Here is an 18,340-nt window from a genome sequence, read left to right as displayed (position 1 = left end):
AAAGGGAACCCTTTGAATAAGAAGAGTATTTATCGGCAAGATGATACAGTACCACGCAATGATCTAAGGCTGAGACTCCATTTCTAAATCCCGCTTGCTCAGGGTAAATTATAGATTCTGTTTTTATCCAGTCCAGCAGTTTATGATTTAAAAAAGCTGCATACACTTTGCCTATTACTGAAAGCAGGCTTATAGGCCTATAGTTAGTAGGAACTGTTTTTGGGCCTTTCTTATGTATTGGAACTATCACTGCATGCTTCCATGATTGAGGAATAATGCCAGATTCATTGATTTGAGTAAAAAGAGGGGCTAGAAATCTACTCCACCAGGTGGGGTTTACTTTTAGGAGATCTGCTGGAATTAAATCTGGGCCTGGAGCTTTGCCTGAACGCATTTGCATGATTAAAAGACTCACAGTCTCAGATGAAACTGGAGGCCAGAAGTTGGTTTGAGGCGGTTCAATCTGATCCCCTTGGAACTCAAAGCCAGGGGTCACAGCAAAAATAGAGGTGAAATATCTTTCCCAAATTCCGGGGGCAATACACGCTGGAATTCTATCTACTCCAGAAAGACCCCTGTTAATCAACTCCCAGAATGTTTGAGATTCATTATTGTTTATGGCTGTAATTAGAACCTTCCACTCTTGGCATGTGGCTGACCATTTTTTATATTTTACTAGGGACTTAAATTCTCTTTTTAATGATATAAGATCCATTAGATGAGCCTGGGAGTTTGTACGTTTAAATACACGGTGTTTAGACCTAATTCTTCTCATATGATCTCTGCACTCTTTATCAAACCAGGTATTTTTCCTGTCAGCCCTATTAACAGTAGCTAATTTAGAACAAATTGGCATAAAAAGATCTAAAATATTGGTTAATATTTCTATCTTCCTTGAAATATGATCGTGTTTCAGGAGTTCCTCAGTTAGAAGTTTAGAATTATTAGAGTGCATAATGTTCATTGCAGTAGGAATCAAATTTGGAGACCATCTTATTGGTCTCAAAGAGTTTCCTCCTTGTTGCAGGTCAAATGCAAGCCTAGGTGGTAACAGACAATCAGGAGTGATTGAAATAGTTAGCTGAAGGGGCAAATGATCGCCTCCCATATAATCGGCCACCTTGAAGTTGCAAATTCTAGGCAGCAAGTTTGTTGATACCAATATATAATCAATTACACTAACGCCCTTGTGTGTTACACAGGTAAAATCGCCTATGGGGTCTAGATTCTTAAGTCCATTTAAAACCACAAGACCATAGCACATCATGAGGCTGAAGAGCTGTTTACCTGCCCAATTAACCTTACAGTCCCTCGATCTCCTTTGATATAAATAAGGATAGGAAAAGTCAACCAGAGATCTTTCTTCCTCAGTTGCTATCAGGGCATCATCATTTTGGCCCATTCGAGCATTAAAATCTCCCGCAAGCAATATTGAAGCACTAGGATATTGTTGCATGATCATATCAAGGAGTTCTCTCAGATTCTTCCAGAGAGATTCAATTTCTCTCTGAACAGATAAAGGGGGAAAGTAAATTGTAATGATTATCAAAGAATAAGTTGAAAATTGCAACCATGATGCCAATATATACTGATTAGCAGCTATCTGAGATACGCTAAGACAGTTAAGCGTTGAGGAAATTAAACAGGTTAACCCGGCCTTTGGGCGACCTTTATGTAGGCTAGGTTGAGCATTCACTTCAAAAACAACAAAACCAGGTAGACAAATGCTCTCTTTGACCCAAGTTTCCTGAACCATAATGATATGAAAATTTGATATATAGGTTTTAACAGCAGGATCTTTCATTCTACAGCTCCATCCTGTGATATTCCATGATAATATTTTAATATGAGCATTTGATGGTTGTCAATTCGGGGTAGCCTCAAGCGGGAGTTTCTTTGAGTATAGAGCTTCAGATTTCTTCTCCGCACCTCCATTCACTATAATTACTGGCTCTAAGGGAATATGCTTATTGGTTTGTGGCAGGAGATTTGAGTTATCCAAACTCACCTCATTTATTTCAGAGGAAGCGATATTAATATCACAAGGTGGAGCATCTGAGATTATCGAGATCACATCATCTATTTTAGGAAGAATAACATTAGAATTTCGTGGTGGAACATTTGGGATTACCAGAACCTCATCATTTTTTACAGAAGGAACATCACCACCGTGGGAAGGTTCCATTGAATGTTTGGAGCTTAATTTAATTTCTCTGAGGGAAGCCAACAGAGTTTGAAGCTGACTTAATAGATTATCTTGGTCATCTGGGGGTAAAGCTCCAAAAGAGGCCAAAAGCCTTTGTTCCACATCATCATTTATTTCAATCGGTATTGTATTTATCACTTCCATGGGTTCAACACTTGGATTTAGCATTAAAGGATGTGAGTTTTGAATTCTCACTTCAGGGGGCAATTTTATAGGAGAAGAGAGATCAATAAGCATTGATGGGTCTAGTGAATCTTGCATTTTTGTTCTGCTGATCTCCTTCTGTTTAATCTTAGCATTATCTAAATTCATTTTCAGTGGACATAAAGTCGGAACAACTAATTGATGAACAGAGTGATCCTTAAAATATCTTTGAAAATTAATCCCAAACCTAGCATATTCAGAACAGTGTGCTAACAGACAGGTAGGAATATTACTAGAGTGAAATATCAATAAAAAGCGTTCAAAACGTAATGGACCAGGGATTCGTTCAACCTTGATAAGATCAATAGAGGATGGTCTAGTTTTGAGGAAAAATGCTAGATGTTTCCTAGCATACCATCTAGTGGACCAGTTAATATATCTCCCTTGATAGGGAAAAATGTTGGCAACCACACATTTTGGTTCGTAGATAAGAGAAGCACTCTCAGTCTTCTTATCGGCTGCAGGTACAGGAGTTCTAGGATTTGAATTCGAGTTTAGGACTCTCACACAGTCATATTCCCTTTGGCTTCTCAGGTTCTTTTGTTGATTAGAAAGTTCCTTTAAGGGAGAGTCATTCATTCCAGACCTTAAAAAGTAAGCTGTTATCTTGTCAAGCTTCTCGTAAATTAGCTGTAGCGACTTGGCTATTAAGTTTGTTTGGGTTGCTAATAAAGACAAATCCTCAGGTTTGCTAGGCTGGCATACTGGAGATGGAGATTGGTGATCATGAGTGCTATTGTTTAAAATCAGAGACTGTTCCAAAGAAAGGATGGTGTCCTCCTCCTGGTGAGCAAGGCAGGCAAATCTATTAGGGTCAAAATAGTCCTCCAATCTTGTTTGTTTGCTCACTGGGATGTCACATTCCTTCTCAAAGGGATAGGAGCGTTTCTTTCCCATATCAAATCCTAATCCCAATATTTGCTTTCCAAATGAAAACTTTTGTGGACCTTTGCAGGCCTGTGCAAGTGATTGCTGCGCTACGGTTTCACCGTTCCAGTGCTAATTATTTGCTGCACCTGGTTGCTGCACCCGGTTCTCAACTACTACTTTAAAGGAGAACTTCTTTATTCAGTAATGTCATAAATAATGTCATAAAGAAATAAAATAAAATTGTCATCCAGAGATTCTGTTGTTATAGACGGTGTTGAGAATCATGAATAATCCAGCTACAGTTGCAAGCAGCAAGCTTTAGAAGCTCCCAGACGCCGACATTAGCTTCTCACTTGTTAGTTAAACAATGTAGATAAGGAAGTAAACTTATCTGTACTTGGAAAACAGCCCAGACTTCTTTTGCAGTTCAGCTGACTCAATTCTAATACTTTAGCAGACCTTGAGAAAAAGTTCCTCCAGAAACCCAAAGGAAAGGTTGTGTTCTCTCCTCGGCAGGCAGGACCTCCGTTGGAGGGCTTCTAGTGTCCTGGCCCCACCCCCCTTAAATAGACTGCAGAGTCACTGGCTCTACACATGTCTCTAGTTATTGTTTTGTGCTTGTGGCACGTTGCATTAGTCTGGATTATGGTAGATTGATAGCAGTGGCTGCATAATACGTCTAAAGGGGCCCAACTTCTTCTTGGGTGCTTTGAGTCTATGCTATGCACACATATAAACTGCCAAGCTAGGGTCACACTAGGAAAATTCCAAATACTATGAACAACACGTTTAATGAAGGATCAGGTGTATAACATTTGAACTGAGCCAGCTTGACAACAGAGGAAGGTAAACATCTCTTCCCTTACTCCGCCAATGGAAGGAATGATGTGCGTTTTTGCACTGGGTCCCGTGGGGGAAGAGTTAAAAACTGAACTTTGGCTGTTGTAAACAATTAGGGGAAGAGAAAGGTAGTTTGCTTTTGCAGCAAGACAGCTTTTATGGTTGTGTGTTCTTCAGTTAATGTATGTCCTCTTGTACACTGTTCGAGAGGACCCATGGACCCACATTTAGCCCCTAGGTGACAGCATGGGACCCACTGAACTGCAAGCACATGGCATCATAGACATGGGACACACAGAAAGGAAACCAGAGTTATGATCTCACTGGTGTCAAGGCCAGAAGAGCAAACAGCAGGCAAAAAAGCCAGACAGCAGGGAAACATAAGCAGAGCAACATGAAGTGTACTGTAGTGAGGAACAAGCCAAACAGGGTTGGTTCCAGGATTTGGGGGACTCTGGACAGAGAATTCCTGCCCCCCCCCTCTGTCCACTTCAGGCTCCCTGCTTGCACTTCCCTTCCTGACCCCCCCATTTCCTGCCCCTTGACCCGCTACCCCCCCCTACTTGCAAGCCCTCCCACCTTTCCCTGACAGCACAAGGCAATGCTTACAACGGGAACTACAACTCCATGGCTGCTAGAAACACTGCTACCACTGTGCACCACCTGTATGCCTTCCCTGGTGCACTGGGCAATATGTTCAGCTAGGAGCGCAGGTGGCACTGGGGGAGTTTTTGCAAGCAGAGGAGGAAAGGGTGCAGGGGTGGATGGCAGGGGAGAAAAGTGGGTGTGGGTGTGTGGAGGTCCTGTGGCCATGAGCCCTACCAGAAGCCTTGGGCCCTGGCAGCTGCCCTGCCCCACCTTTGGGTATGCTGATGCTGGCCCTGAAGCCAAAAGTTTAGAGCCATGGAGAAATCCTCTCCGCTACCGTGTGGCCTCATCCTGCTGCCATGCTGCTCCTTTCGGCTTGCATACATCTGCACTAACAGCAGGTCCTTCCAAAAGGCAGCAAAACGATATTAGCAGCTCTGTAGGAGCTGATCAGCAGCAACTGGGGAACCACAAACCACCTGAAGCACCCAGCCCATGGGTTGAGGACCACCGCTCTTGTAGACCATCAAAGACAGATAAATATGACAGCAGAGCCTCCTTCTATACCATACAGACTCAGACTTAAACTCAAATTGTGGCCAAGGATTATTTTTAAGCAATTTACAGAAACAATAATACTATAACACTAGAAACAAAAATGTAACACTTTTTACAAACTCAGAACTCTTTTCGAAGTCTTGTCAAATTAAGTCAATGCTACTCTAGCATGACCGGTACGGACTTGCTGCCTGGTTCCTTCAGCGTACACACAGATTGAAATCTGACTCGTTCACCAGGATTTACATTAAAGTTAGCTTGCTGAGGATTGCAGCCTAAGCACTGCTCGTTTCTCTGCCTTGTTTTCTCTTCTGGTCTAATTTAGGTCCCTGAAATTAGTACCGCTTCTCCAAAGTGGAAGGCCAAAAGTAGGACTCACCTCGACAAAAATGAAGCATGGAATGATGGAGTAACTGCGCTGCGTGTTGTTCCCCAAAGCCATTTCTCATCACACCTCTTGAGGTTAAGAATCTCCAAAGTCGTTCCGGGCTGACAAAGAGAAAAACCAGGATCGTTTCAGTCATAAGAGATTGGAACTTGGCCTTTTAATTGCTGCCTGATGTGTGCATTAAGGGATGGTCTCGCATTAGGCTGGCTTACCAAAAAATAAAATAAAATAAAAAAATTGCCAAGAGTCAAAGTTTCAGGAATGTGTCATGAAGACAGAAAGCCACCTTCTATGAAATCAGATTATTGGTCAATATAGTGGCAAAAGCCTCCGTGCTCATTTGTTTATACCTCACTTTGCTCCTCAATGGGGAACCAAGGCAGTTTGCAACGTTGCCCCCCTCCTCCATTTTATTCTCAGAACAACTACCCTGTAAAATAGTGTAAGCTGAGAGAGAGCCGGGAGGGAAAGAGGGAGAGCGGGGAGAGTAGCCCAAAGTCACCCAGAGTGTTCCCATGGCAGAGTGGGGACTCAAACTTGGATCCCCCAGATCCTGGTCTGACACACTAACCACAACACCATGCTGGTTCTTGCTGCTCTGGCTAGCAGTAGCTTTTCATGGACTTTCCCAATCCTGCTATCTGTGATCCCTTTAACCAGACTTGGCAGATATTGAATTGGGGACCTTCTGAGCACAAATCATGTGCTGTACTACTGAGCTACAACCCTACAGTCTACTGAGCAGACCCCTTGTCTATCAACCAAAATCATATCGTCATATCAATCTCTTACACACTCATTCTACGGCACTCCAACGGGCAGTTTGCAATCCACTCAGAATAGACATAGCTCGCACATGAGATCCTTGATTGAGAAATTAGGATGGCACACTGATTCCAGGAACGGGCTTCCACCCATGGGAGAGCTGCTACTGTCATCAACTTAGCCCTCTTCTTGAACTTCCTCCAGGTTAATGAAGTTTGAGTCCAGTGGCACCTTTAAGACTAACAAAGTTTTATTCAAGGTATGAGCTTTTGTGTGCAAACACAGTTCCATGGCTGCCCTCCTGAATCTTCCTCCAGGTTAGTTCAGCCTTGTCCTACAACTTTGAGTATAATCCCACTTTGAGGATAATCTTGTACTAATCATAATCTGCTGCCCCTTCTTTGGGGTTCCTGTAGATCCAGGGCTATTTTTGGGCAGGAACACACAGGGACGGAGTTCTGGCTGGCTCCCAAGTTGGCCAGGCCCAGCAGGAACTCATTAGCATAATAGGCCACACCCAACAGCAGAAACTCATTAAGATTGGCTACATTAGGGGTGTGTGGCCTAACATGCAAAGGAGTTCCTGCTACAAAAAAGCTCTGGGTTTTGACAACAAACAAGGTAAACAGAATAAGAAGCAAAAGGTGGGTGTGGCTGGATAACCACAGTTCTGGTAACATGGGGGTGTGGCCTAATGTGCTAATGAGCTGTGCTGTCACGGGTGTGGCCCAATGTGCTAATGAGTTCCTGTTGTTGGGTGTGGCCTATTATGCTAATGAGTTCCTGCTGGGCTTTTTCTACAAAAAGAGCCCTGTAATTCTAGCTCCTTTTTTTTTGTTCATTGATTTGTTAGGAAAAGAAGCACCAAATCTCCATGAGCATATCATAAAAGCAGCTCAGGGAAAGTAAGCACTGAAAAGGAAGGAGGAGAAAGAAAACAGATACTGTGAAGGATTTGGGAGAGTTCTTTTCTTAAAAAAGGAAAAGAAGCACTGGATCTCCATGTGCATATCATATAAGTGGCGGAGAGACACAAATATTTAAATATTAAACCTGTCCAATTTATATCAGAGCATCACAGATGCCTGGAAATGTCCCATAAGAATGCAAAAACAGCCCTGCTGTGTCAGACCAGTGGTCCATCTAGTCCAGTGTCTTGTTTCACACACTGGCCAACCAGTTGCCCTGGAAGGCCAACAAACAGAGGGCTAAATCTCTCCTAAAGACGGGGTTTTGGAGTCTACTGCCTCTGGATGTAAAGGTTCCCTTCAGTCATCAATGTCTAGTAGCTGATGGACCAATGAAACTAGCAGCTGTCACCACATCCTGTGGCAACAAATTCGACAAACCTTTCATTCTTTAAGTAAAGAATGTCCTGAATAACCTGTCCATCAAATTCTCTGAGCATCTGTGAGAAAAAGAAAACGCGCTATCTCTCTAACAACTTTCTTCATGTTATGCATAATTTTATACACCATTATTACGCACTGTGGTGACATTTTCATCAAGTTATCCTCTCCGGTGCCATGATCTTTTCCCTAATCAATGACCTCCAGTTTAGACCCCAGCAGTGTATATTAGGGTCTTTGCCCCAATGTGCAATACTTTACAATTCTCACAATGAATGACATTTGTTTCATTGTCACCCACTCACCCAGCCTGCAGAGAGCCTTTTGGAGCTTTTTACAATCTACTTCGGTTCTCACCATACTGAACAAAAGTTACATCCAGCAGAGAGCAGGGGATGAAATGCTTCGTAGCCATTTCACCCCCTACTTTTTGTTCACTGCCAAAAGCCACAGTGAGCAGAAGGCTGGGGGTGAAATGGCTCAGAGCCATTTAACCCCCTGCTTTCTGCTCCCCACTGCTTTTTGTGGGGAGTAGAACATGCTGAGGGGTGTTCTACCATGTCACAAACCTCACAAATGAAACTGGTTTATTTGTGATGTTTCATGGTTCATGAAGCTGGCATACCATGAACCATACCACATTTTCCCAGTTCATGCCCATCACTACTCAACACCAGTTCTCTAGGTGAAATCCATCTGGTTGTCCTCATGAATTACCCCTGCATTGACCCATGTGGATCTATAAGAACCAGATCATCACTGAGACAGTACCCTAAGACCACAATTGTACCTTTAAAGATTGACTACCTCTTTCAATAGTCTTTCAGTAGTCATGTATGGCTGCGAGAGTTGGACTATAAGGAAGGCCGAGCGCCGAAGAATAGATTCTTTTGAACTATGGTGCTGGAGAAGACTCTTGAGAGTCCCTTGGACTGCAAGAAGATCAAATCAGTCAATCCTAAAAGAAATCAACCCTGACTGTTCCCTGGAAGGCCAGATAATGAAACTGAAGCTCAAATACTTTGGCCACCAAATGAGAAGAGAGCACTCACTGGAGAAGACCCTGATGCTGGGAAAGATTGAAGGTCAAAGAAGACGGGGACGGCAAAGGATGAGATGGTTAGACAGTGTCATAGATGCAACGAACATGAAGACAGGAGGGCCTGGCATGATCTTGTCCATGGGGTCGCGAAGAGTCGGACTTGACTGTGCGACTGAACAACAACAACAACAACAACAGAACACAGGGGGTTAAACTTTAAATGGCTCATGAACCGATACAAACCAAAATGAACTGTCCTATTGGTTCATGGTTCGGTTTGTGGTTCAGCCACAAACTGTAAACTGAACCACAAAAATGTGGTTTGTGCCCAACACTGTTATAGAGATTTAAAGGATAAAACCAACACCTTGAATTGGGCTTGGTAGTAGATCTGTAACCAGTGTAATCGTTGTAGTATCAGGAACATATGCTCCCAATACCCATACAGCAATTCTACACTAGCTGCTGTTTCTGAACACTGTTCAAGGGTACAAGCAGAGCACATTGCAGCAGTCTAGTCTAGATGTGGCTAGATTTGACTGACCAAGAACGGATGCAGCTGATGCACCAGCCAGAGCTGGGTAAACACTCTCCAAGCCATAGCAGCCACCTAGTTTTCTAAGGTGATCAGTGTCTCAAATAGCACTCTCAAGCTGCAAACATGGCTTAAGGTAGTAAACAATTAAAAGAGAGTAGAAACAACACTTTTAAAACAGTACGTATAAATAAAAGACAATTAAAAATAAACAAGAAGAAGGGTCAGTAAGGGTATACCAGATGAAACAGAAAAGTCTTCATCCATTGGTGGAAGACAATGACTGAGTGGAATAGAGAAATCTCCCTGGGGAAAGAATTCCATGACTTTGGAATTATGAGTTCCTTAAGAACTCTTGGGTATATGTCATCCAGACCTGGTAACTTGTTGATTTTAAATGTGTTCCTTAGCCTCAGAATGTCATCTCTTGTCACAGCCAGCATGGTGCAGTGGCTAAAAATATCAGAATAGTACCTAAGAGACCTGGGTTTGAATCCCCACATGCTGTGGAACCTTGCTGGGTGACTTTGGGCCAGTCACATACTCTCTGTCTAACCTACCTCACAGGGTTGTTCAGAAGATAAAACACAGGAGAGGAGAATGCTATAAGCAGCTTTGGGTCCCCACTGGTGAGAAAGACGGGGTACAAATGAATTAAATAAATAAATCGCTTTGACTTCACTCTTCTGACACTTTCCCTGAAAACGGCAGCTCTGACAAGTGTGACTGCTCCACATTATCCCTCCGTGAAAAGCCTTCATTCCATTTTTCTGCCATCTCCCTGCCTTCTTTTACCAAACTTTCCCCCCTTTGTCATGCAAGCCCCCCCCCACAGACTTTCCCTTTCATAGCTAAACATGTGGTGTATGCATGATTTAGCTGTTACATTATCTCAGGGCTCTTTTTGCAGAAAAAGCCCAGCAGGAACTCATTAGCATAATAGGCCACACCCAATAGCAGGAACTCATTAGCATATTGGGCCACACCCCTGACAGCACAGCTCATTAGCACATTATGCCACACCCCCATGTTACCAGAAGTATGGTTATCCAGCCACACCCACCTTTTGCTTCTTATTCTGTTTACTTTGTTGTCAAAACCCTGGGCTTTTTTTGTAGCAGGAACTCCTTTGCATGTTAGGCCACACACCCCTAATGTAGCGAATCCTAATGAGTTCCTGCTGTTGGGTGTGGCCTATTATGCTAATGAGTTCCTGCTGGGTGTGGCCAACTTGGGAGCCAGCCGGAACTCCGTTCCTGTGCGTTCCTTCCCAAAAACAAAAATAGCCCTGATTATAAGCAAAATGGAGGACTTCGGTGCTGACTTGCTTCTGTTTCTTCTTGGAATGAGAGGATTCCCATGTTGATGGCCCTATCCAGGCCTCTGATGAAGAAAATCAGGAGATCTTGGTATTATGAGACACTCTTGCTCCTTAAATAAGGCAGTGCAGAACGATCCTGCAAGGGCTATGAATTCATTCGCTCGAACTAGTTCCCATCTCGCCTAATTCACCCCGGGTACGCCTCCTGAAAGCCCTTGAGGCACAGAGTAGGAGGTGGGGGTTACCGTCTCTTGGGAAAAGACACCGAGCGGTGGAATTTATATTAAGTGAACTGAAAATTAACTACTAAGGCAGTTAAGAAAGGAGAGCCAGGCAGGCAAACTTCCTAACCTGAAAAGCTTTTATTTCCTCAGGGATTCATGTGAGGAGCAGGAGGTGGGGAGAGTCAAAGATCAGAGAGGAGGAAATTCTAATAACGGTGAGATGTGCAGAAGGCTGCAGTCCAACAGAAGGATTTCTTTCCACACAGACTTCAGAGTCGAAGAGAAATTTTTCTTTAGGCTTACAATCTCACAAGCTGAGCATTCCGGTCGCCGGCTAACACCTCCCCCACCGGGGGCGGGGGTCTTTGGTGTCCCCACCCTCTCTAAGGAGTGGTACCCATTTTATCTACTCGTCGAAGCTTTCGAACCGCTGGGTAGACGGCGAGCTAGGGACAAGGCTGGTAGCTCACACCAACACGGGGCTAGAACTGACAGCCGTACTGGTCAGCTCAGATGTTACTAACCAGAGGATAAATCCTTCCCCTCCTCAAACCCTGCCTTCCCCAGGCTCCACCCCCCAAAAAAATCCAGGAATCCCCCAACCTGGAGTTGTCAACCCTATTAGAGAGCCAGGGCTGCTGCTGAAAACAGAATCTTTGCAAAAAGAGCTACTTTGGGGGCTGCATTCAGAGGTTAGTTGGATGGACATGGCCTTCTCTGTGGTGGGTCTTAACTTGGCTACTCTCTCCCCTCAGCTGCTTCCTTGAGCAATGGTTGCCTGGCACTCTAACGCTGCCAACTTTCCCCCCGGCAAGGCTGTAATGACAGCCCGGCATGCAGAATTTTCAGCAGGTAAATCTGTTCTAGGAATGGAGATCCATCATGATGGACAAAGGCAAGCCTGCTAAATTTCTGCACAGGAGGAAGTTCTTAACAGCACAGGCACACTGACAGGGGGAAAAGTTGTCAGCCGTATCTGCATGCCAAGTGCACTCCGGCTTCCAAATTCTTAATGCCTTAGTGGATGGGGAGATTTATTCTGTGGAGGGAATTAAATGCCCGCAAGGCAGTTTGGGCATATCAGCGTTGCCTGAAATGATAATCCTCAAAAGTCTCATAATGATAAAAATTACATGGGTACAATCATTACCTTGTAACTGGTTGCGGGATAATAAATAGTGCTTTGCAGACAAGGGCCAAATCTGCTCACCTCCGTCAGGGAAATATTTTCCAAAAATACGTCAGATGCAATAATGGGAGATGGCTGTACTTCCGAAAAGACAGCAAAAGCAAATTATTTCTGAGTTCTCACTGACTGGAAATACTTGCACACGGTCTTATAGAGGAGGCTACGCTTGGCTTCTCTCCACCCTCCTAAATGTCACCTTCAATTAGCAATGCCTGCAGGTTTCCTTGACACAAAAGGAAAATGGAAGCACTCAGCTCTCTGCTCCTAATTAGCCAGAAGGACATTTGCATCTGAAGCAACTGGCAATGCCAGCCATATTGATCGAGAAAGGATTGATCCTTAGAGAAACAGAGCCCGAAGACACGGAGAGATACAGGTGCAAAAACCCCTTGGCACAGGGAGTGCCAGTGGTTTTTCCGCCTTGCTTCTGTTCTTGGAATACTAGGCTGACAGAGAGAACTCTGGCACATGAAGCAGTTCCATATTTCAAGGCCTGGAAAAGCTTCCCTTGGTACGTCACCCTGCTGTTCAGTGAACAAGAGCAGGTTCTGTAGAAGAGAGAGAAACAGCCCAGGGTTGCCAGCTGAGGGCTGTAACCAGGGGTCATTTCCTGCGGGAGCACACAGGAGCGAAGCTCTGGCAGTAAAGAGCCCAGGGGGCGGGCACATGCAAAAAGCCCCACCCCCTGCTCCCAGCAGCCAAGGACCAGCAGGAGCAAAAAGCAGCCAGGTAAGTCGCAGTGGGTGTTGCCTTCTGACACACTTCTGGTGATGTCAGAGGGTGAGGCACATGCAAATAAGTTATGCTAATGAGTTATGCTAATGAGCTCCTGCACCTCTTTTTCTACGAAATGACCCACTGGCTGTAACCCCCAGGAGTTTCTGGGACAGGGGCCGCACATTGTGTGACACCATGCAGTGCTGCAATGTCACTTCTAGTCATGTAACCAGAAGGGAGGTCACGCATCACCAGGGTGCTCTGCACCTCTTTTTCTACAAAAAGACCCCCTGGCTGTAACCCCCAGGAGTTTCTGGGATAGGGGCCGCACATTGTGTGGCACCATGCAGTGCTGCAACGTCACTTCTAGTCATGTAACCGGAAGGGAGGTCACGCATCACCAGGATGCTCTAACACCCCCTCCCCAAAACTCTATCATTTTACTCTATAGAGTTTGGGGAGATTGCTACAGCATCCTGGCAATGTGTGATATCCCCTTGGTGCCCAAAATGTCTCCAGCTGCTGTCTCGGGCAGCAGCAATGGACTGGGGATGGAGGGGGGGGGCAGGAGGGATCTTGCTATAGTGGGAGACCTGATCCTCCTAGGAGTGACGGAGAACGGAAGTGTCACATTCTCTATACCTACATGAACCGAAAGGAGGTTTGCATCAGACAATGTGTTGTGCAGTGGCTAGAGTGCCAGACCTGGATGACCTGAGTGTAAATCCCGTCTGGGTAACCTTCGTTTCTCAGACTAAACTACTCCACATGGTTGTTGTGAAGATAAAATAGAAGCCAGGGGAGCCAGAAATGCTAATCTCAGGCCCCTGCCACAGGGGGTGGGGGGATTGCTGCAGGCAAAGTGCGGATTTTCAAAACCGCACCAAAAGAGACACGCGGCGGCAGGATCACACAGATCCCCTGAGCTGCCACGCAGTTCCTCCCCAGCACGATGAGCCGGGGGGGGGGGGGGGGAGCCACTGAAGAAAGAGCGAGGCAGCCAAACTGCGCATGTGTGCGCTTGCGCAGTTCGGCTGGGAGCCTGGATTGCTACCGAAGATTAGCGTGCCGGCTATCCCACGGCTGCATTTGCTGCGGCGTTCCAGGTAAGTCCTGCTCTTTTGCAGGTTTTTTTTAATGAGCGCTTTAGGCTTGAAGTGACGGATCGGGGATGGGTGCATGCCGATTCCCAGATGTTGCGGTGTGCTTGCGCCCGTTTGCCGCGCCCCCAATCCATCCCTCTCCCGGGCCAAAACCTTCCGTGTGACCAGGGCCTGGGTTTCTTGGAGGCAGGATTGGATTAGAAATGCATTAAATAAATAAAAGGTGGCAACTCTGATTAGCCATCCTAACCCACACTGAATGGCAGAGAATGGCATCTCTGAAGCCAGATTTCTCCCCTAGGTAATTATTGGCCAGTGATCAAATGGGATTGGCTCCAGCAGACTCCATAGCTCTTTACGATTTCCAAGTACTTTTGATCAATGACAATAGGTAAATGTACTTCTGGAGGTCTCCTTTACATTTCTATCCCACCCTTCTGCTCAGGAGTTCAAGGTGGGGTTCATCAATCTCCCAAACCTCAATTTTTTCCCTCTCACAACAACCCTGTGAGTAAGGTTAGGTCAAAGACAGTGACTGGCCTGAGATCATCATGGCCAAGTGCAGATTTAAACCCAGGTCTCTCTGGTAGGGTTGCCACGCTCCAGGTGGGGTCTGGACATCTCCTGGTATGACAGTAAAAGAGATTCCACTCCTTTGGAGAAAATGGCTCATTTGGAAGGCGGATTCGATGGCATTGGGAATTGCTTCTAATATTGTATGCCAATAAAAGGTATTTGACTTTAGATTCGATGGCATTATAGTTGGTTTGGAAGGCGGATTCGATGGCATTATACCCTGTTGGTCCCTCCCCTCCCCAAACCCTGCCCTCTCAAGCTTCCCCCCCCCATCTCCAGGTATTTCCCAATCCAGAGCTGACAACCATACTCCCTGGTTTGAGTCCAATGCCAGCCACCACCACCACCTCACTGGCTTTCTTACTTTATATAACTGAGATACGTTACAGAGCTCCCTTTTTTGTGGTGCATCACTCAGCTTATCTTGATACAGATTTTTTTTTAAAGAATTGCAAGAATACACACAAATCCAAATCTTAGCATGCAATTGCCAACTAGCGCGCAACAACTAGGGCTGTCTAACAATTAAAGAAATTGTAGTTGGTTAATTGATTGCCTTTTAACCAATTAAATTATTAAGTTCAAGTGTATACGCATTTTGTTAAATCTGCATTGTCTGTAGCTATGGAGGAATTGTTAGAAAAGGTCATACCTGGGATTTCCTTCTTTGCCTACACCCTGCTACAGCTACAGAACAGCAGCAAAAGAACCTCAAAAGGTATCACGTGTGTCGCTTAACTTTCATTCCCAGCAACAATTATTGCCTTACACCAGCTAATCATAGGAAACCATGGCTGGTTTATCTGAGAGTTTGTAGCCCTGCTTTACACCAGCACAGTAACCAAGATGCAGGCAGGAAACTACACATCCAAACAGATAAAGAAAATAGAACCCTATGGCTGAGAGTCTGGGTAAAGAGAAACGTTTGTGTGTGAAGGCTAATGACAATAACACAGCAGCCTCATCAGCCTTAGGATGGAGGACACTCCACAGGGCAGATGCCGCCACCAAAAAAAATGGAGGATAACAGTAAAATGAATTCTTTTATGCAGTCCCAAGTGCAAGAAATTATGGCTATTTAAAAAATAAAGGGAGCAGCCTTAGGATGGAGGACACTCCACAGGGCAAATGCCACCACCAAAAAAAATTGAGGAGGGTAACAGTAAAATGAATTCTTTTCTGCAGTCCCAAGTGCAAGAATTTATGGCTATTTAAAAAATAAAGGGAGCGCAAAGATTCCAAGAGCCAAACCTCCCACCTACTCCGGTAGGGACACCAGGCCTCCCACCTTGTTGTCTACCAGCAACTTGGGCACCTGTGGGTGAAAATGGGGGTGTGGGTGTGGGTAGAACGCCTGGCGTTTTGCAAAAATGCTAGAGCATCCAGTATGTCAGTTACCAGTTGATGTGAGTTCACGGGTATTGCCATGACCTACATTTCCACCCAGGTGTTGCTGGCTGAGGGCATGCAGCCCTATACTCTGGCGATGATTAAACAGAATTTGCCAGTTCTCCAAAGGGTTGGACTAGGATCTGGGAGACTGGGGTCCAAGTTCTTGCTCTGCCACTGAAGCTCACTGGGTGAACTTGGGCCAGTCACTCACTCTCTGCCTAACATACCGCATGGGGTTGCAATGTTCCCTTTAAGCTGTGGAGTCTTGTGAGCAAAAATTCTACTTTGTGAGCTACCGGCATTAAAGTTGTGAGCAAACAATTTGGCTACTGCATCAATTAGTTTGCTCTGGAGCCCTCCTTCCTGAGCGAAGGCAAAAATGTGTGAGCCAGAGGCTAAAATACTGTGAGCTAGCTCACACTAACTCAGCTTAGAGGGAACACTGGTTGCTATGAGTGAAGAATGGCGGGAGACCAATTACACAGCCTTGAGCTCCTTGGAGAAAGGGAACAAATAAACAGCAAGGTGGTTAGCACTCTTGGCTGGAGCTTCGAGCACCTTCTTGCTCCATTTGTGCAAAATAACTGGCACTTGCCCGTCAATCTTGGGGCTGGAAGATGTCCCTGATGCTGTAACAACTCTCTGGTCTGGGCAAATCAACACCAGCAGAACAGCCGATTAGATTAAGGGTGGAATGTGCCAGCCACCTCTCCCTGCTAGCTCTCATTTGAAGGACAAGCCAGGGTAAGGCTGGACAGTTTAGCCAACTGGAAGACTATTTCAGACTCCCAGGAAATGACAAAGCACGAGCCAGAAGGGGACGCACTGGCCACTTTGTCTTTGGAAAGAGACCTGTGTATTATGAAGAATGCAGCTGTAGAGAGGGGCTGGCCGGGATCCTGGCCTGTGCTATTTAAAACTAGAGTTGGGGGGAGTTTTGTGATTGCTCCCACAAGGACCCATCAAGGTATTTATTTATTTATTATTTAGATTTTTATCCCGCCCTCCCCGTGGGCTCAGGGCGGCTTACAAGGCATATCGCTGGTATACTACAACAGTAAAAACATTAAAAATATTAAATAACATAAAATATTAAAACATCATACATTCGAAGGCAGTATCTGGTGCTCACCTCCTAAGAACAAGAACAAGATGGCGGTCTCCTAAAGGTCTCACTCTCTTTCCGAAGTGCCCACATCTTGGTGACCCTGTCCACAAGGCTTGGGGCGTAGATGGTACCATGATGATGGCGGCTCCTATTCAAACGCCTGGTGGAAGAGCTCCGTCTTGCAGGCTCTGCGGAACTGTGCTAGGTCCTGCAGAGCCTGCAGAAAAGTTGCACAGTGGGGGGGGGAATGTTTAACACAGCCCCTCCCCTCATTGTTGGAGCCTGATGGGCCCAGGACGGAGGGACAGAGACCCTCTCCCCTGGCTCTAAACAACAATAATGTACTGGGGGGGGAGGCTCTGTCGGGGCACACCAGGGATGTGTTTGCTGTTCCTACCTAAATTGAATATGCGAGCAAGGATAGTAAACATCTCTCTGCTCCAGGTTCATGTGTTCCTCCTGTTCATGTCCAGCATTTTAGAAACTCCATGAAATTAATTCTGTGTATCCATGGGAAAGGGGGCTTGGGTGTGGTTTCTTTCTCGGAAGGAGCCCCCAAACAGTGGCCAGACTCCAGGTGAGGCACGGAGATATCCTGGAATTACAACTGATCTTCAGACAACAGGTCAGTTCTCCCAGAGAACAGGGCACTTTGGAGGGTGGGCTCTATGGCCTTTTACCAGACTGAGTTCCCTCCCCCAAACCGCACTCTCCTCTGGTTCCACCCCTGAATAGCCAAGAATTTCCTGAACCACAGTTGGCAACCCTACCCCAACACATGAATATTTTTTAAAGGTGAAACATATGGTCCCAGGTTGGGGTGGGGGATCCTCCGATTTCCCAGGCTCCTGCCTGCTGCCAGCCAGTTGGCTAGCAGGTGGAAGCCCCACCCCCAAGGGCGGCCACCTGCAGCCACCCCTCTCCTTCCCCTCCTATGCGATTTAAAGGGCCCTCCAGCTGATTGGTGGGAGCACGTGGCCCGCAGATCAGATGGAAGGCCCTTTAAATCTTGCAGGAGGAAGGGAGAGGGGTGGCCGCCGGCCACACACCTGATCTCCAAGTGGCGAAACATGGTACCTTCTGCATGCAAAGCAGATCATCTAGCACTGAGCCACAGCCCAGGGATGACAGTTCTGGGCTGGGAAATACCTGGAGATTTTTTGGGGGGGAGGTGGAGCCTGGGGAGGGAGGGAAGGAACCTCAACAGGGTATACTGCCAAGCTATCCACCTTCCAAAGCAGCCATTTTCTCCAAGGGGGACTGATCTCTGTTGTTTGGTGGCCAGTTTCCAAGAGATTGCCAGCCACCACCTGGAGGTGGGCAACCCCACCACAGCCACATCGCTTGCAGGATTGGTTGTTGTTG

At 45.8% G+C, this 18,340-nt stretch overlaps 1 protein-coding gene across 1 annotated transcript in view; it reads right to left on the bottom strand.

Moving 5' to 3' along the window:
* Positions 1-5,708, bottom strand: part of PLPPR1 (phospholipid phosphatase related 1) — a 76,563-nt gene extending 70,855 nt beyond the window's left edge. The window contains exon 1 of the mRNA XM_015406213.1: positions 5,646-5,708. Coding sequence (XP_015261699.1) covers positions 5,646-5,708 — 63 coding nt within the window. The remainder of the gene's footprint in view (positions 1-5,645) is intronic.
* Positions 5,709-18,340: the final 12,632 nt, after the last annotated feature.

Source organism: Gekko japonicus, unplaced genomic scaffold (assembly GCF_001447785.1).
Source record: "Gekko japonicus isolate JY-2015 unplaced genomic scaffold, Gekko_japonicus_V1.1 scaffold1264, whole genome shotgun sequence".
Lineage (NCBI taxonomy): Eukaryota > Metazoa > Chordata > Lepidosauria > Squamata > Gekkonidae > Gekko > Gekko japonicus.
Note: the sequence above shows the minus strand (reverse complement) of the source record. Positions and strands in the feature narration are given on the sequence as shown.